Source organism: Bufo bufo, chromosome 4 (assembly GCF_905171765.1).
Source record: "Bufo bufo chromosome 4, aBufBuf1.1, whole genome shotgun sequence".
NCBI lineage: Eukaryota > Metazoa > Chordata > Amphibia > Anura > Bufonidae > Bufo > Bufo bufo.
In genome coordinates, this window is record NC_053392.1 from 616,611,213 (window position 1) to 616,631,647 (window position 20,435).

General features: G+C 44.6%; 2 protein-coding genes across 6 annotated transcripts in view; both read right to left on the reverse strand.

Moving 5' to 3' along the window:
• LOC120999664 (oocyte zinc finger protein XlCOF6-like) overlaps positions 1-20,435 on the reverse strand; it is a 2,208,135-nt gene that overhangs the window by 1,531,166 nt on the left and 656,534 nt on the right. The gene's annotated exons all lie outside the window — the stretch shown is intronic.
• LOC120999659 (gastrula zinc finger protein XlCGF57.1-like) overlaps positions 1-20,435 on the reverse strand; it is a 225,612-nt gene that overhangs the window by 69,121 nt on the left and 136,056 nt on the right. Inside the window, exons 1-2 of one of the 5 annotated variants that reach the window (XM_040430659.1) lie at positions 17,800-17,884; positions 2,155-4,205 (exon numbers count right to left, since the gene is read on the reverse strand). The exons of 1 other annotated variant lie outside the window; for it this stretch is intronic. In XM_040430659.1, the coding sequence (XP_040286593.1) occupies positions 2,215-4,194 (1,980 nt within the window). In that variant the 5' untranslated portion in view covers positions 4,195-4,205; positions 17,800-17,884 and the 3' untranslated portion in view covers positions 2,155-2,214. Of the gene's footprint in view, positions 1-2,154; positions 4,206-17,714; positions 17,885-20,435 lie in introns of those variants that run through there. 3 more of the 5 variants (XM_040430656.1, XM_040430657.1, XM_040430654.1) reach the window with 3 other exon arrangements.

Consider the following 20,435-nt stretch of genomic DNA (forward strand, 5'->3'; position numbering starts at 1 on the left):
TTGACTGGGCTATGGATCCATCTCCTTGCTGGAGTTTGAGGTTTTCTAGTAACTCGTGAAGATGTCATCTCTTGTCTGACTACACATGTACCACCCTCTGCCTGCTCTGCCCTTGGAACTACTACCTGGACTACACACATATTCAGTATGCCCCGACCTTGGACTGTGTTCAGACTACTACTTTTGCCTGAGTGCTTGGTGCTTCACACCAGTATCTCTGAGCCCTGTGGGTCAGCTGCTATCTACACCAGAACTACTCCAGGAGGTGGCAGCCTGGTTGGTTCCCTTGGGTAAAGTCCAGATCCCTGTGAAAGTGTTAAAAGGTGAATACTAGGGAACCACCAGGACAATGCCCTTAGATTTCACCCAAAATTAACCTTGATGGTTGGAGCAGTGGATCTACACCCATTGCCTGTTACATGCCCTCTCTTCTTTGGACTGAACTGATGTAGTAAATTCTTTAGAAGGATTAGTGCATGAATGTTCTCAGCAGGCTCCTTGGAACTTTCTTCTGTGCCAAAACCTTTCGATTCCACCAGAAAGGGCAGCATACTAGTGTATACGAGAAAGCAATCCAAGGTTAGGGCAGGCAGCGTTCATATATATCCGAGAAAGCAATCCAAAGTTAGGGCAAGCAGTGAAGAATCAGAGTTGAGAAACAGGTAGGATTAATACACAGGTCTCAGACAGAAAAAGCATACCTTCAGTTTTTCCCCAGGTCCACACTTTGTCTAAAACTGTCCCTGTGTACCTGTCTTGGGCATTTTGTCCAGAAAAGTTCAAATCCTTGCAAACAGGTTAAAGAATAAATACCAGATATTTACTTATATTTCACACTCTGTTTTAACCAGTGCTAAATGGATTGCAGCTCGGAGGGCCCACTGCTAGCATTAGCTAAAGCTTTTCTGACCACCTACTGGACTTTACCTAGACCTGCTCTTACAGATGCTAAATTGCAAAACAAATGTCTCTAAAATGTTTGCGATTTACCCTGTGTTGTCAAGTACGAAGATAAACTGCAGGTCCTTAGCATCTCTATGGACCTTTATTTCTATGGACATATTTGGCTGGTCAGTTTTCTACTATATTTGATGTTTCACACAATCACTACCATAATTTCACCACAGTTATATGGACATTTATTTTTTATATTTTCTTTAAGAAACCTGACAACAAAATATACATTACATTTAATAACTAGAAATATAGTGGAACTGTCAGGCAACCAGACGCAGTTTTGCCAAAAATATGTCACCACGCAGACTTGTCTCTCATTCTCCCAGGGGGTCTCTGGCCCTCCGGCGGGGCATCCCTCAACCCTTGCGGAGGGCAGAGCTAGTAAAGGTTTGCGCTTTATGCACGCACGTCACTCTGTGAGATCTATCCTGGATCGTGGTGCTGCTGGGAGACAAAACACCATCATTCCTAGCGCTGACGCTTGTCAGGGGTCCCAGGATGCAGGAGCCCCTAGTGTCAGCTGTTGCCAAGGAAACTCTGTTTTTATGTCTCCTAACTTAGACATGTGGTGGGAGGTTCCTTCCTCTGCACACTCTCAGGACCCACCTATGCTTCCCTGGGCTGAGGATGGTGATTGCGTGTGATCTCAGCAGTGTCAGGTGATCTGTGGAGGGATATTTAAAACTGGTCTCCCCCCCCCCCCCCCACTCACTGCTGGTTATTCAATTTCTTCCCTGGCTCTGTATCTTAAGTTATCTGGTGAGTGGTTTCTCTGGTTATTGTCTCTGGCTTCGGTTTTGGTTGTCCTCTGATTCTTTTGCCCTGGCTTACGTTTACTGACCATTCTCGTGCTTCCCTATTCACCAGTGCATAGTGTCCTGGTGTGCCCAGCTGCCCTGCTATTTGACAACTGGAAAGGGCTCTGCCAAAGTCCCCCTTCCTGCTGGAGGTGGGTGAAGAGTACCCTGGCCCTCAAGGATGTTCAGAGTGTGATGGCTTGCGCAAAGTGTGTCTGGTATGCCGCCTTTGCTGGCCATCAATTTGGCTTTATCATTTCATTAGCATTACAGGAACAATATGGAATGATCGCTCTTAATATCCTCTCATATTCAAGTGAATGAGACTAATCTGCAATACCAAGCACATGCGCTCTCCAATGGAAAGCATTGTGTTTTGTAAGCTGCAAGGAGGCCTCCTCAAACAACTGATCGGTGGGGTTCTCGAGTGTCGAAACCCTGCCAATCTGATATTGATGAGCTATCTTGAAGACAGGTCAGACTTCTCCCCTGTGTGAGCTCTCTGATGCCGAGTTAAACTAGATTCAAGAATAAAACATATCCCACATTCTGAACATGAAAATGACTTCTGTCCTGAATGGATTCCTAGATGTCTCACAAGACTAACTTTCTGACTAAAACATTTTCCACATTCTGAACATGAAAACGGCTTCTCCCCTAAGTGGATTTTTAGATGTTTCACAAGATTTTCTTTCTGACCAAAACATTTACCACATTCAGGACATGAAAATGGCTTCTCCCCTAAGTGGATTTTTAGATGTTTCACAAGATTTGCTTTCTGACCAAAACATTTACCACATTCAGGACATGGAAATGGCTTCTCCCCTGTGTGAGTTCTTTGATGCTGAATAAAACTTGATTGATGGGCAAGACATTTTCCACATTCTGAACATGAAAATGGCTTCTCCCCTGTGTGAGTTCTCTGATGTCCAACAAGATGTGATTTGAAACTAAAACATTTACCACATTCAGGACATGAAAATAGCTTCTCCACTGTACGGATTCTTAAATGTTTCACAAGATCAGATTTATGACTAAAACAATTCTGATATTCTGAACATGAAAATGGCTTCTCCCCTGTGTGAGTTCTCTGATGTCCAACAAGATGTGATTTGAGACTAAAACATTTACCACATTCAGGACATGAAAATGGCTTCTCCCCCGTATGAATTCTAAAATGTTTCACAAGAGCAGATTGATGACTAAAACATTTCTGACATTCTGAACATGAATATGGCTTCTCCCCTGTGTGAGTTCTCTGATGTCCAACAAGATGTGATTTGAGACTGAAACATTTACCACATTCAGGACATAAAAATGGCTTCTCCCCCGTATGAATTCTTAAATGTTTCACAAGAGCAGATTGATGACTAAAACATTTCTGACATTCTGAACATGAATATGGCTTCTCCCCTGTGTGAGTTCTCTGATGTCCAACAAGTTGTGATTTGAGACTAAAACATTTCCCACATTCTGAACACGAAAATGTCTTCTGTCGTAAGTGGATTCTTAGATGTTTCACAAGATCGGATTTCACACGAAAACTCTTCCCACATTCAGGACACAGAAACGGCTTCTCTCCTATGTGAATTGTCTGATGGTTAACAAGACTTGATTTACGAGTAAAACACTTTCCACATTCAATACATGAGAATGGCTTCTCACCAGAGTGAGTTCTCAGATGCCGAATAAAATGTGATTGACGGGTAAAACATTTTCCACATTCTGAACATGAAAATGGCTTCTCCCCTGTGTGAGTTTTCTGATGTCTCAGAAGAACAGATTTCTGAGTAAAACATTTCTTACATTCTGAACATGAAAATGGCTTCTCCCCTAAGTGGATTTTTAGATGTTTCACAAGATTTGATTTCTGACTAAAACATTTACCACATTCAGGACATGAAAATGGCTTCTCCCCTGTATGAATTCTTAAATGTGCCACAAGACCAGATTTCTGACTAAAACATTTCTGACATTCTGAACATGAAAATGGCTTCGCTCTTGTGTGAGTTCTCTGATGTTTCTTTCGAGAGCATTTCAACATAAAACATTTCCCACATTCTGAACATGAATACGGCTTCTCCCCTGTGTGAGTTCTCAGATGTCCAAATAGAATACATTTCCTGGTAAAAGATTTTCCACATTCAGAGCATGAAAATGACTTTTTATCTCTGGAATTTCTCTCATGTAAAGAAAGATTAGATTTCTTCTTAAAAGGTGTCCCATGTGAAAATATTTTTCCACACTTGTGTTTAGTTCTGGTTTTGCCAGTCAGTGATTGATTAGATGAAGGTTTCGTCTGACCAGCGGTATCATTGGATATATCTCCGCTATGAAGGACTGAGGGTACATTAGGGCTTATTGAATTAGCTTGTGTGGTATTGCTATCTTCTGCTTTATCATAGGAAGATAAATGAAGATTCTTATGGTATACGCTCATCCCATTTTTACCTAGAAAATTAAACAAAAGTTCATTTTTTTCCCAAAGCAAATTTTTTTCTCAAGCTTTTTTAAAACAATAGAAAGCCAGAAAACATAAAATAAATAAGACATGTAAGATAACAGTATAATGTACAGTTTCAGTAAAGGTAGATTTAAAGGAACCAATAATCATCTTGATTATAAGGAATGACAGTTCCTGCAAGTAAGGTTGAGTGAACCCGAACTGTAAAGTTCGGGTTCGTACCGAACTTTAGAATTTTTGGACCCCGGACCTGAACCCGAAATTTTCAGTAAAAGTTCGGGTTTTGTTAGGTGTTCGGCTATTTTATGGCGCTTTTTGAAACTCTGCAGAGCAGCCAATCAACAAGCGCTTAACTCATGTGCCCTTAGAAGCCATCACAGCCATGCCTACTAATGGCATGGCTGTGATTGGCCAGTGCATCATGTGACCCAGCCTCTATATAAGCTGGAGTCACGTAGTGCTGCACGTCACTCTGCTGTTACTAGTGTAGGGAGAGGATGCTGCTGCTGTGAGGGAGAGAATAGGAAAGAATCTTTTATCAGAAGTGCTTGTTAACTCAGCAATCTACCTAGATTTTGTTTTGTGGGTGCAGTGCACAATCTTTTTACCCTGCCCTGAGCCCAGTGACACAGAAAAACTTTTATCCGTCTGTTAGTTAGGTGGGCGGCGGCGGCCATTTTATGCAAGCTCAGTGCACCAGCACAGCATATGTGCTTTTGTGACATTCAAATCCCAGCTTGAAATACTGCAATAATAATCTGGGTTTTAAAAAAACACTCATTTTTGGCAATATACTACATCTGGTGCCTTTGCAGCATTTGTCAGTGTGAAATAGAAGGTTACAATACTTCAACAATTTTCTGGGCTTAAAAAAATCACAAATTTTTTTGCAAGACCCTACATCTGGTGCCTTTGCAGCATTTGTCAGTGTGAAAGACAAGCTGAAGAAATACTTCAATAATTTTCTGTGTTTAAAAAAACACATTTTGGGCAAAAAACTAAATTTGCAGCCTTTGCTGCACCTGTCATTGTGAGATACACGCATTAGATGCTAGTGTTCTATTTTGTAATAAAAAAAACACCCATTTTGGGCAAAATACTTAATTTTGCAGCCTTTGCTGCATCTGTCAGTGTGAGATACAAGCTTTAAATACTGCAATAATATTCAGGGTTTAAAAAAAATAATCATTTTTGGCAATACCCTACATCTGGGGCCTATGCTGCATTTGTAAATGTGACGTACAAGCTAGAAATACTGCAATAATATTCTGGGTTTAAAAAAACACCCATTTTGGGCAAAAAACTAAATTTGCAGCCTTTGCAGCATCTGTCAGTGTGAGATACATGAGTTAGATACTGCTGTTCTATTCTCTTATTAAAAAAACACCCATTTTAGGCCAAATACTAAATTTGCGGCCTTGGCTGCATCTGTCAGTTTGAGATACAAGCTTTAAATACTGCAATAATATTCTGGGTTTCAAAAAACACCCATTTTGGGCAAGATCCTAAATTTGAGAAATATGAGGAGAGCGTCAAATAAGGGACGTGGCCCCGGTCGTGCTGCTGCTGGTGGAGCTCCTGTTGCAGGGAGAGGATGTGGTCAATCTGTGCCAGCTACAAACGCACAAGTGAAACACCTTCCCCAGGTGCGAGTAGGCAACAGAACCTTCAGCAGAATTTGGTCGGGCCTAATGCGGCTCTACGAATGGTGAGGCCAGAACAAGTACAGGCGATAGTAGATTGGGTTGCTGACAGTGCCTCCAGTTCCTTTACATTGTCTCCCACCCAGTCTCCTGCTGAAATATCAGAGTTGGCACCTGAAGCCGATGTCCATCAGTCTTTTACCTCACCCTCTTGCAAATCAGCCAAGCAGTCTGAGCCCCAAGTCATGCAGCAGTCTCTCCTGCTTTTTGATAACTCTGCTAGCAGGGTTTCCCAGGGCCGTCCACCTAGCCCTGCCCCAGAAGTGGAAGAGATTGAGTGCACCAATACCCAACCACTTATATTTCAGGATGAGTACATGGGAGGACCACCGCAGCACGTCTCGGATGATGACGAAACACAGGTGCCAACCGATGTGGCTTTCTGCAGTGTGCAGACCGACAGGGAGGGCAGGGGTGAAGACTGGGTGGAAGATGATGTGGAAGACGATGAGGTTCTCGACCCCACATGGAATCAAGGTCATGCGAGTGACCTGTGTAGTTCGGAGAAAGAGGCGGTGGTCGCACAGAGCCACCAGCACAGCAGAAGAGGGAGCAGGGTGCAAAATAGGAGTGGCCGTACCCTAGACAGTACGCTTGCTACTGCCCACTGCAGCAAATGACCGAGCACACCAAATCCAGCTCCAAGGTGTTCCCTGGTGTGGCAGTTCTTCAGATAATGTGCTGACGACAAGACACGAGTGGTTTGCACGCTGTGCAATCAGAGCCTGAAGCGAGGCATAAACGTTCTCAACCTGAGCACAACCTGCATGACCAGGCATCTAAGTGCAAAGCACGAGCTGCAGTGGAGTAGACACCTCAAAAACCAAGAAAGGTCTCTGGCTCCTCCTGCTTCCTCTTCTGCTGCAGTCTCGGCCTTTTCAGCCACCTCTGGTGTGACAGTGTCACCTGCCACCCCGCTAACAGAGGATCTGCCAGCAATACCACCACCTGGGTCACCAAGCATCTCCACAATGTCCCACAGAAGTGTTCATCTCTCCATCTCCCAAACACTGGAGCGGAAGAGGAAGTACCCCCCTACCCACCCGCGATCCCTGGCCCTGAATGGCAGCATTTCAAACTTACTGGCATTTGAAATGCTGTCATTCCGTCTGGTGGAGACGGAGAGTTTTAAAAGCCTTATGGCGGTGGCTGTCCCACAGTACGTCGTGCCCAGCCGCCACTACTTTTCCAGATGAGCCATCCCTTCCCTGCACAACCAAGTAGGGGACAAAATCAGGTGTGAACTGCGCAACGGCATCTGTGGCAAGGTCCACCTAACTACGGATACGTGGACCAGTAAGCACGGTCAGGGACGTTATATCTCTCTAACAGCACACTGGGTAAATGCAGTGGCGGCTGGGCCTGAGGAGGATAGCAATTTGGCGCATGTCCTTCCACTACCGAGGATTGCAGGGCGCTTCAGTTTGCCTCCTGTTGTTTCTTCCTCCTACTCCGCTTCCTCATCCTCTACCGGCTCCTCATCCGGTTAGCGTAATACCTTCACCACCAACTTCAGCACAGCCAGGGACAAACGACAGCAGGCAGTTTTAAAACTTATCTGTTTGGGGGACTAACCCCACACCGTGCAGTAGCTGTGGACGGGCATTGAACAACAGACCGATGAGTGGTTGGTGCCAGTAAGCCTCATGCCCGGCCTGGTGGTGTGCAATAATGGGCAAAATCTCGTAGCAGCTCTGTGACTAGCCGGTTTGACGCACATCCCTTGCCTGATGCATGTGCTGAATTTGGTGGTGCAGAGGATCCTTAAAATTTACCCCGATATATCAGAGCTGCTACATAATGTTCGGGCTTTCAGCGTTCTCACCCTGCTGCTGATCCCCTGTCACCGCTGCAGGGTAACTTCGGCCTTCACCACTTACCGCCTCATATGTGACGTGCCCACAAGGTGGAGCTCCACCTTGCACATGCTCGCCAAACTGTGCGAGCAGCAGCAGGCGATAGTAGAGTTTCAGCTGCAGCACGCACGGGTGAGTCGCTCTGCGGAACAGCACCACTTCACCACCAATGACTGGGCCTCCATGCGAGACCTGTGTTCCTTGTTGCCATGTTTCTAGTACTCCACGAACATGGCCAGTGCCGATAACGCCGTTCTCAGCGTTACTATCCCACTTACTATTGCTTCGGGCGATGATGGAAGAGGATGTGGCACAGGAGGAGGAGGAAGAGGGATCATTTTATAGGGTTTCCAGTCATTCACAAGTGGCTCTGAGCGTGGGTTCCTGCACCCACAAACGCCAGGTACACAATTGTTCAGCCAGGGCACAGTTCTGGAGGATGACAAGGTGGAGGATGAGGAGTAGGAGGAGGAACCGTGTTCACAGCAGGGTTTCACCCAAACCAGCTCATGGCCATCACTGGTGCATGGCTGGGGGGGATACAGAGGACACTGACGATACACCTCCCACAGAGGACAGCTTTTCATTGCCACTGGGCAGCCTGGCACACATGAGCGATTACATGCTGCAGTGTTTCCGCAATGACCGCCGAGTTGCCCACATTCTAACTTGTGCTGATTACTGGGTGGCCACGCTACTGGATCTCCGTTAAAAGGACAACGTACCGTCCTTAATTCCGTCACTGGAGCGTGATCGTAAGATGCGCGAGTACAAGAGCATGCTGGTAGATGCACTGCTGGTGGAATTCCCACCTGACAGAGGGGTAACAGTGGAAGCACAAGACGAAGGCAGAGGAGGAGTAATGCAGCTGGGGCACCACCAGCACCTCAGAAGGCAGGGTTAGCATGACCGAAATGTGGAAAAGCTTTGTCAGCACGCCACAACAACCATCACCACCAGCTGATATGGAACGTCTTAGCAGGAGGCAGCATTTCAGCAACATGGTGGAGCAGTATGTGTGCACATGCCTACACGTACTGACTGACGGGTCTGCCCCTTCAACTTCTGGGTCTCCAAATCGGGCACTTGGCCTGAGCTTGCCCTTGACGCCTTGGAGGTGCTGGCCTGCCTTGCAGCCAGTGTATTGCCTGAACATGTGTTTAGCACGGCAGGGGAGGTCATCACAGACAAGCGCAACCGCCTGTCCACAGCCAATGTGGACAAAGCTCACGTTCATTAAAATGAGCCAGGCATGGATCTCACAGGACTTGTCCGTACCTTGTGCAGAATAGACATGTATACCGGCCTTACCCAGCTACTGTTATACTACAGCGCAATAGCTCATTGTTGTATTTTGGATATTTCCCACTCATTTTGAGTGTAACCTAATAAAAAATAAAAAAAATGTAAACAAAAAAACTGTGTTGGCTACCTCGTCCTGCGTCTACCGCCGCTTCCACCTCGACCGCTACGTCCACCGCCTCCTCAAACTCCTACTCCATATGGACCTCGACCTCATAAATCAAGATTATTTTTTTTTATTTGTGCGTATTTTACTTTATGTCATTTCACTCATTTGTCTGTTACATTTTCGGGTGAAATTCACCAATTCTTGGGTGTGATATACCCCTGCTGTACCTAGTAGACAGGTAAAAACATTTCACTAATTTGTCTGCTACATATTCGGGTGAAATTCACCAATTTTTGGGTGTGATATACCCCTGCTATACCTAGTAGACAGGTAAAAAAAAAAATCACTAATTTGTCTGTTATATATTCTGGAGAAATTCACCAATTTTTGGCTGTGATATACCCCTGCTATACCTAGTAGACAGGTAAAAACATTCAACTAATTTGTCTGTTACATTCTTGGTTGATATTTGACAATTTTTGCAGTGATTAAACCCCTGCTCTGCATAGGTGACAGGGACATAAATTTCAAAAATTCTTCTTTAATTGACGCGCGCCCCCTCCTTTCATTCAGTGCATAAACTTTAACAACTTGTCTCACATTTGCCCTTCAATAATTTGTCCCACATTTCTGCTCGATTATATTTAATTTCAAACAATTAACCTCCCTTGAATGTGGTATCCTTTTCTCATGCTCCCTCTCTGGCCTGGAACCCTAATTCCCCGCCACCCGTGATCACAATGGTAGGCGCAGAAAAGAACATCGAAAGTTAATAGAGAAGATATCCAATTGGATCGTGAACATCACGGGGACGTGCGACATGGTGGAGCAGTATGTGTGCACACGCCAACACGTACTGACTGATGGGTCTGCCCCCTTCAACCTCTGGGTCTCCAAATTGGGCACATGGCCTGAGCTTGCCCTTTATGCCTTGGAGATGCTGGCCTGCCCTGCAGCCAGTGCATTGTCTGAACGTTTGTTTAGCACGGCTGGAGGGGGTTATCACAGGTTATATTTCCCAATGTTTTGGGGTGTACCCTACTTTAAAAAAATAAATTAAAAGTAAAATTAAAACCAAAAACAGTGTAGGCTACCTCCTCCTCCTCCACCGCAGCTTCCACCTACACCACCACATCCACTGCCTCCTCAACCTCTTACTCCATATGGACCTTGTCCTCCTAGATCAAGATTGTTATTTTTTATTTTTATGTATTTTATGTTATTTTAAGTCATTTCCCTATCCACATTTGTTTGCAGAGCACTTGCCATACCCTTAACCACAATTTGCTGGCATTTGCAGCCCTCTAGCCCTTTCCATGACATTTTTTGAGCCATTTCAGTGCTCGAAAGTTCGGGTTCCCATTGACTTCAATGTGGTTCGGGGTCAAGTTCGGGTCCCGAACTCGAACTTTTTGTGAAGTTCGGCCGAACCCGTCGAACCTGAACATCCAGGTGTCCGCTCAACTCTAATGGTGACAGGTGTTTCTATCCAGACCATACAGTCCAATACATCCCAATGTCAACAGACAAAAAGTTCCAGAAATTCAACAGATACCACCAAAAATGAATATAAAAGAAATCATGAGTGGAAGGAAATTCAACATTTGTACATGTACACACCACCTGTGTATACGTTTAATGTATGGCCCTATTATGTGCTTTACAAAACCATATCTCACCCAAGTGCTTAATGAGCTTTGAGGAAAATTATCAAAACTAGAGCAGGTGGCCACCATTCAGATTCCTATACTATAATAGGACAACCTTTGGAAAATTAAATAAGTAATTTGATTGGTTGTCATGGGCAACAACTCCATTTTCCTTTAAACAAGCTTTGATACATCTTCTCCTCCTTTTGCTTTGATCGCTGTTGTGCCCTATTTGTGCTTTACATATTATGGCAACTTTCTTCTTTATTTTTTCTTACACCTTTCCTTTTTTTTATTTTTAAGCCCTTGTATCCCCCTTAACCCCTTTTTTACCATTGTTCCATTGCTGCATTCTACAGGGTGGGCCATTTATATGGATACACCTTAATAAAATGGGAATGGTTGGTGATATTGACTTCCTGTTTGTGGCACATTAGTATATGTGAGGGGGGAAACTTTTCAAGATGGGTGGTGACCATGGCGGCCATTTGGAAGTCGGCCATTTTGAATCCAACTTTTGTTTTTTCAATAGGAAGAGGGTCATGTGACACATCAAACTTATTGGGAATTTCACAAGAAAAACTTAACTTTATTCTTTCATGAGTTATTTACAAGTTTCTGACCACTTATAAAATGTGTTCAATGTGCTGCCCATTGTGTTGGATTGTCAATGCAACCCTCTTCTCCCACTCTTCACACACTGATAGCAACACCGCAGGAGAAATGCTAGCACAGGCTTCCAGTATCCGTAGTTTCAGGTGCTGCACATCTCGTATCATCTGAAGGCAATCGTCTATGCTGTGAAGATACGAGATGTGCAGCACCTGAAACTAGGGATACTGGAAGCCTGTGCTAGCATTTCTCCTGCGGTGTTGCTATCAGTGTGTGAAGAGTGGGAGAAGAGGGTTGCATTGACAATTTTCTTGTGAAATTCCCAATAAGTTTGATGTGTCACATGACCCTCTTCCTATTGAAAAAACAAAAGTTGGATTCAAAATGGCCGCCATGGTCACCACCCATCTTGAAAAGTTTCCCCCCTCACATATACTAATGTGCCACAAACAGGAAGTCAATACCACCAACCATTCCCATTTTATTAAGGTGTATCCATATAAATGGCCCACTCTGTATATTTTTTAATTGCAATTTTAGGGCACATACAACTTAATGTTTTATTTTTGTTAACTCTTTTTGGGTTGGAATGTGAAAAAACAACAGCAATTCCATGTGGCATAAAAAATATGTTTGCTTCATTCTGCAGATCAGTATGATTGCTCGAATACACTTAAATAGGAAGGATCCGTCCCCTAGAAGTGAATGGGATGGCTTCTTGTAATTACACTGCTAACTGCTTCGATGTCAACGACAAGCAAGTAAACAATGAAAGGAAGGCAGCAGTCGCACGAAGCATGGCCTTCTCTTTAATTACTGTATTTTTCGCCCCATAAGACGCACTTTTCCCCCCCAAAAGTGGGGGGGAAATGCCCCTGCATCTTATGGGGCGAATGCTGCCATTTTACATCGCAGACTGCCATGTATCAGCTGGACGAGAGAGGGAGGAGGGGCCAGTGTCATGCAAATGCGGCGGGGCCGGTGCGGTCACTATACTCCAGCCCCACCGCCTAAACATTGCCTAAACATTTTATAATAATAGCTATCATTGAAGTTCCGATCCCCAGCCCCATCTGTACTACTTACTAAATGTCCTGTAGCAGGCAGAGCAGGGTGGGCGGCCGGCCGTAACTCACTGACGTCACATGCCGGCGCCGCCTACTTCATTCATAAAGTCAGTGAGTTACGGCCGGCCGCCCGCCCTGCTCTGCCTGCTACAGGACATTTAGTAATTTGCATGACACAGGCCCCTTGGTATATTAGGGTATCTGTGGATGCCACTATTATTGGGTGGGGGATATGTGGATGGCACTGTTATGGGGTGGGGGATCTGTGGGTGACACATATATAGCAGTGCCATCCACAGATCCACCCCCCATAGCAGAGCCATCCACAGATCCCCCATAGTAGTGTCATGCACAGACCACCATTAGTTCAAAACCCACCAAAAGAACACCTTTTGGTTAAAAATATATTTTTTCTTATTTTCCTCAAAAACCTAGGTGCGTCTTATGGGCCGGTGCGTCTTTTAGGGCGAAAAATATGGTAACTGATTGGCGGGGTGCTACGTGTCGGACCACTGCTGCTATGATATTGATGACCTAACCTCAGGATAGGTCATCAATATTAAAATCCTGGAAAACCCCTTTAAGCTCCTGAACCCTGATCATGACGGTTGGATGGCGAAACATGCAGGGGAACTTTAAGTTTAGTCTTTATTTTAACGTAAATTGAAAAGACTTGAGAATAAATAAGCTTATGCAGGCTAAGGGAATTAATATATTTACTAAATGTGATAAAAAATATAAAACAGACAAATCATATACAGAGTACTAAAAGTAAATAATTACTGGCTTACAACACTATACAATATGGGGGGGGAACTCCTGTCGCCATGTAGTCACACATGGCCGACACCCCATGGTGATACAATACAGAGACAGATCTACCACATTCTACCTGGATGATGTTCAATGGAGTTCCCATTAACTGTCGTCCAGAAGGTCTATCCCTTTCAGCCTCTCCTCCTAAGGACGTCCAGTGTGTGACTCGCAGGGCAGAGATAATCACTAGTGTTGATCGCGAATATTATAATCGCAAATTTTTATCGCGAATTAATGCACTTAAAGAATTTGTGAAAATCTAGAATATAGTGCTATATCTTCGTAATCGCGAATATTCAAGTTTTTACCCCATCAGTACCCATGTGATCCCTCACTGCTTCTTGCTTGTGGGCCATTGAGAAGGCTGCAATAGCTTTGTCTGAGCTTAGCAACATCCCTAACAAGCAATAGGAAAGTTGCCGACCCCTTACTATATAAGAACCTCCTCAGCAGCCATTTTCTGCTGTTTTTCTGCAGTTCTGAGAGAGAGAGAAGTGTTATTGCTGTGCTCTGTGCTTTGCTGAGTTATCTGCTGCTCCTTATTGAATTACATTAGACAGTTAGCTCCTATATATAATACAGATAGTTAGTGGGAGATAGTCTGTGGAGGTTAGATAGTGATATAGTGTAGCTGATAGGTTCCAGTGCAGGGTGTTATTTCTCTGCCGTCCATACATACATGCTACAGACATAGTGCTGTGATATCACAACAATACTTAGTACACCAGTCAGTAATAACTACTCCGACCTGATAAAATGCGAAGTTGCACGTATTGCTAGGGGTGCCACCTTTTCTTCACGCAAAACCCGAACACTTTAGCACCTCGCGGCAATTTTTGGGTAAATTCACTTTTTTGTAGGCAGCGTACCTTCCTGACCAATCAGGAGGCTGGGACGCGAGTCATGACTAGGAAGCCAGGCTGCCTAGAAACAAGTGAAGCGGGCTTCCTAGCAAATCAGGAAGCGGATGATAACCCACCTACCGGCTTCCTGATTGGAAAGGAAGTCGGCTGTATGCTCCCTTGGCGCTGCCAGTCAGAGGGACATCTCCCTCCGACTGGAAGTTCCAATATCGGGGAAGGTATCGGAGCATTTGGGCGAGTACAAGTACTCGCCCAAATATTCTGTATTGGTAGCGATATTAGTAACGGTATCGATAGTTCGGCGGTACATCTATAGTGCAAATCCATTTTATTGATAGCTGTCATTGAAACGACAAGCGCATTTCTGGGCCTGATGAAGGGGACCCTGCACGGCCCCAAAAGCACTTGCCGATTGGACGACAACTATCAATAAAATGGATTTTGCACTAACATGAAATTTGGATGTCTGTATTTGGACGATATGTAGTATTGCCCATAAAAGATGCCCCCACAAAACACATTTCACTGGTTACCTGTGGCATTTTTTTTATGGGGGCATGTTTTATGTGCAATACTAACAAGTGCCGTGCGTGCCCACTGCCCCCTTCCAATTAATATTTTTTATTAAAAACTGTCTTCAAATGTTTTAAATACTGACGGTCTCCCTCCCAGTCCCAGACGAAAAGAAGAAGAGTCTGCTGCTGGGCTTCCTGGAGTGGAGCAGCTCCATGAGCAGGCGGCTGCCAGACTCCCACGCTCCCTCCCTCTCTGATGTCACTTCCTCTAGTACTGACTAGCAGAGAGAAGGAGAGGGAGGGAGGAGGGAGAGGATTGCTTCTTTAGAGAGCTGCCTTTACACACAAGCTCCTGCTGGTTCTGTACAGGAGTCCGTTGGCCGCAATTTTCTTGTAGTCTGTTATTTATTAATAGGGGGTTTATAGAAATATCACCAGGAAAATGGCTGCATCGTAAGAACCTTTATCCTGCGTTCTGCAGGATGTGGCTGGGACTTATTCACGCTCATGTTTACTTTGACGGATCTGGATCAATTGAAAAATGTTGGCAATTGGCAACAACGTAGAATAGTTTATTTGAGGAGTGAGTCTAGCTTGCAGTATGCAGTTGCAGCCCCCTCCAGTCCAGACTCCAGACTCCAGATCGCAGCGCCGGCAGTGTGACAGGCTCAGTCAGCTGTTGTCCTCCTCCGCTGCTGACTGACAGTCCTGTCCCACCTCATTGCCGGCGCCGCTGACTCTGACATCACGGATTCATGCCGGCCGCTCACTCACCGCCCGCACCGCCACCAGCTGTCATGACCGGTGAGGGCACTGGGCAGGCAAGCGTAGAAGTCAGAGAAGACGTCTCTGCATGAATCTAACTGTGCCAGGGTCTGAGAAAGCCTGTCCGGGTCAATCCCGTACGGGTGGCAACCCTACGTATTGCGCAAATACATATGCGCATCATTAGTGCCGATTTGCGCAATTGCGAATATATTGGAACTCTCTATCTTCATATAAAGCTATTGTTCTGCCATGCATGCGAAATGTAAACTTACAGTGATCAGGAGTTCTTCCTCACAGTCACGAAAGTTGCTGCGAACCATTTTCTCCAGTCTCAGAAAACTTCTAGCAGCTTGGAAAATTTAGCAATAGTGAGCCACGCCTGTATTGGGCGCTCAGTATGCGCATATACATTGCCGATTTTCACAATAAAAAAAATAGATAATGAATTCTCGAATTTGCTAATTTATTGTGAATATTCGGATAAAAATTTGCAAAATATCCCAAATACGAATATTGCCTATGCTGCTCATCACTAAAAATCACTCAGGAATGCAGCCTTCTCAGTACAATGGGGGATTCGTACATGTTATCTAACGATCCCTGACTCACTACATTACAAGGAATATCATTACAAAAAGGTAATATAATATTTAATGGGGACAGAACCAATCAGTACTTCATTATGTATGTAAGATACACTTAAGTTACAACACAGTCTTTTTGAAAAAAATTATTTTCTCTTACTGTCTGATATCATTGGCGGTGTTGTACTGCAGGCGCACTGTCACCAGCCATATAGCCAGGACTGTGAGTGAAAAAATTAAAGGGGTTGTGCAGCAATATATAGTGATAATCTATCCTCAGGTCATCAATATCAGATTGGCAGGGGTACGACAGCCGGCACCCCCACCGATCAGCTGTTTGAAGAAGACGCAGCTGCAAGTGAATGGAGAGAGTACCTATCATTACACTGCGCCGCCTAAACTGTGAAGATGACAGGCAGTATAATGAAGAAAAGCAGCACTCCTCTACAAACAGCTTATTAGCGAGGGTACCGGGTGTCAGACCCCTGCCAATCTGATATTAATGACCTATTCTGAGGATCAATAATATATATTGCTGCATAACCCCTTTAAGAAAGTGATGGCATTCTGGTCTATTATATGAAATAGGCTAGGGTACTGATCGGTGACATCGGTTCAGAGTTAGATATGACAAATACACAGATAATGATTAGATAGCGAACGGCTCCCGGTTTTGGCGCTCTCAGATGCCATTGTCACATTTGACCACAGCATCTGGGAGAGCTAACACTGGGAGCCGCGCGCTTCCCAGACTGGTCCACCGTCCCCTGGCTGAGATCAAGGAAGGAGTCCCATACTAGTAATAGGCCCGAGCCTTCACAAGGTTTCCAGGTCAATTACTAGTATATTCCAATGCTGGCCTGCAGGAGGCAGCATTGCATTGGAATATATTGCATCTTGTATATGTATAAATATCCATTACGGAATACAAGTGGCAATTTAATGATTGCTTGTTATAGTTACTTTGGGTGATTTAAAAAAAGTTTTTAAAAAAGTTGAAAAAATATAAAGAAATTTTTTAATTCAAATCACCCGCTTCCCCTAGAATAAAAAAAGTAATCAATTAAAAAATGAAACATCATGGGCATCACCACGTCCAAAACGCCTGTACTATTAAATAACAAAATAACACCTAATAATAATAATAATAATAACACCCCATGGGTCCATATACTACAGGTTTATAACTGAGGCCTATCGTATCATGTGACCTTTACTCAGAAACGGCATTTACCCTCCAGTCTTTTTGTGATTGTTTCTGTCCATATTGTGTCACATTGTACCGGTGCCAAGGAAGATGATAAATATATTGGGGCACTATATCCAGGAGGAGGAGGTTTCTCTGAACTTCCGATCAGATTTCCCATTAATAAAGACATTTACAGTAAAACAAGATGTATGAAAGGTTCTTACCATTCACGGACACCGATCCGGGTTTTTTGAGCTCACTCGTCGTTCCACCTGAACTTTCCTGCAGTAAAGATCCCACATTAAAGACATGAGAAAACAGAAAACTATACTCCACTGCTAGCTGATCTTATATCCAGGCGAAGATCAAACACCCCTAGAAGACATGAACCTTTCTGCCCTGAAGAAGAAGGATCTCCTCACGTGGTGATCAGACAGGATCAACATTCAGACAAGTATCTTACACATATGAAATGTGACATTTTTCTGCATGAAATGACCTGATCCTATCCTGGAGAGGACGCTGTGCTCATCACCTCCAGTTCTTACATTATTGTATGGTAAAAAGCCTGTCATTGCTTCTGGAAACTGAACCTTATATCCACTTGCTCTTGTCCTTTGTGGTGACCTGATTCTAGATAAGAATGAAATAATCTTTTGCAAAAGCAGGAAGATTCTGTCCCTGATGAGTCAGTCACTGACTGTTAATACAGGACAGTATCTGCTGTAGATGCAGCTGACTGGCATTGTGCTGTCATATAGTCTATGACTTACATCTACTCTGCAGGACTTTACTTTTACCCACATTGAATCTCAGTTGCCAAGTGGATGTCCAAAATGGAGAACATGTAATACAATCTTTTATGACACCAGAAACCACTTGTAGCCAACAACAAGATGCAATGGAGCCTACAGTATACTCCACTGCTGCTGGGGTTCCGGCATATGAGGAAGCAAAGAAAATCATTTGCGGAAGCAGCAAAGAGCGATGGCCCCAAAGTAACCCAGAATGTCTGTAAGTGACAGTGTGTGTGTACTGTATATACTGTATAAATCCCATGCATCTTAAGGATCTTCTAATGTCACGGGGGCACATGACATTCTCAAGTGACGTGACTCTGAAGCAGGTGCAGGCTTATGTGGCAGGAAGACCCTTTCATACACTTAGGAGGTGTTTGAGCCGGGGCTGTTTTGGAGCACAAATTTGTGTGTGGAAAGACGGCAACCTGTGTACTGGTGGGGGTTGGGGGAGATGTCAACCTGCCATTTCTAGTTTTGCCCCTGACATCAGTCTGTAGAGGAAAGGGAAGAAACCTCAGCTGCACTTACTTGATAATCCAATGGGACATTGTGTTTTTCCTCTGGACAGTCCTGGGAATACAAAGGACTGGGACATATCTCTGGTGGATTTCTCTGACTGGATCCATCTGTAGAAAATACACACAGCGACTGAATACATTGTCTATATGTGATGATCAGATGATGGGGAATCTGACTCTCAGAACTGTTCTCATCTCTACAGTCATGAAAGGGATCCTCTTACTCGGTGATGTGAGGGACTGGTGATTCTCCATCATGACGTCCTTGTACATATCCTTATGTTCTTCTAAATACTCCCACTCCTCCATGGAGAAATAGACAGTGACATCCTGACACCTTATAGGAACCTGACAACACAAGGATACAGTCATTACCAGACGCCTCCCTTGGCGTTATTGTATAATGTCCCAGCATTCCCAGCAGCGCTCACCTCTCCGCTCAGCAGCTCAGTGATCCTGGTGGTAAGTTCTAGGATCTTCTGCTCATGTATCAAGGAATGAGGTGGAGGCTCGGTGATGGGGCTCTGGGTTCTGCTCCATCCTCCTGACACACAGGGTGTCACACACTCACCAGACGATTTCTTCACTACTGTGTAATCCTGTGTATGGGGAGACGCCGATCACTACAGAGATTCTAAGAATCCTTCACCTTTCCAGACATTTCCCTGTTTTTTTACTAGAGATAAGAGTGATGTCATGTGAGATTCTCACCTCTCCGGTTATCAAGGAGATGATCTCTAGGGTGAGGTCTAATATCCTTGCAGCCATGTGTTTTATGTCCTTGTACAGATCCTTTTGTTCTTCTAAATACTCCCACTCCTCCATGGAGAAATAGACAGCAACATCCTGACACCTTACAGGAACCTGACAACACAAGGATACAGTCATTACCAGACCCCTCCCATGGCATTATTGTATAATGTCCCAGCATTCCCAGCAGCGCTCACCTCTCCGCTCAGCAGCTCAGTGATCCTGGTGGTAAGTTCTAGGATCTTCTGCTCATGTATCAGGGAATGAGGTGGAGGCTCGGTGATGGGACTCTGGGTCCTGCTCCGTCCTCCTGACACACGGGGTGTCACACACTCACCAGACGACTTCTTCACTACTGTGTAATCCTGTGTATGGGCAGATGCCGATCACTACAGAGATTCTAAGAATCCTTCACCTTTCCAGTTATTTCCCTGTTTTATTACTAGTGTAGGAAGGCGCAAGGGGCCATCATTGACGGAAGGTATGTCTCACCGAGATTCCTGGCCTCGATGAGGTAAGAGCAGGTAGTTTTAAGTGTCAGCGGCAGCTAGTGCTGATTGACACTATTATTTGAAAGAATGGCTATTATTAGGAGTAGCCAAAGTGCTGGGTGGCTGCTCCCCACGCTCCAGGCTGGGTCTTTATTGGCCTATATAAATCCAGCCAGAAGTCTCAGCTGGGTGTGTTTTATCCTCCATCTGACAGAGAAGCTGTGGAGACTCTGGTTTGGGATCTGTGAATTGGTCTGCTAAAGGATTGGAAGCTGCCTTCTGGAAAACAGGCACCTAAAGCCTGCTGTGGACGGCTGGGGGAAAGACTGCTAACCAGGTGAAGATTTTGTTCTATGGACATTGCATGGTGTGAACAAACACCAAGACTGTGAACGGTCATTTTGTGTTTCCTTATGTGTGAATAAATACCGAACTGTTTAAGTTAAAGACTTTGTGATTGCCTCTATACTGCATCCGCTAGCCTGTCAACCAGATCAAAACTCCACAATTGGAGTCGGATGCGGGCAAACGCAGTGAGGAAAGCCTGAAGGCCGAAAAGTTTTTTGTTTTTCCCGGGCACAAGTGCATGTCCTTTATTAAGCCGGCAAGGTTATGACCCGTGTCC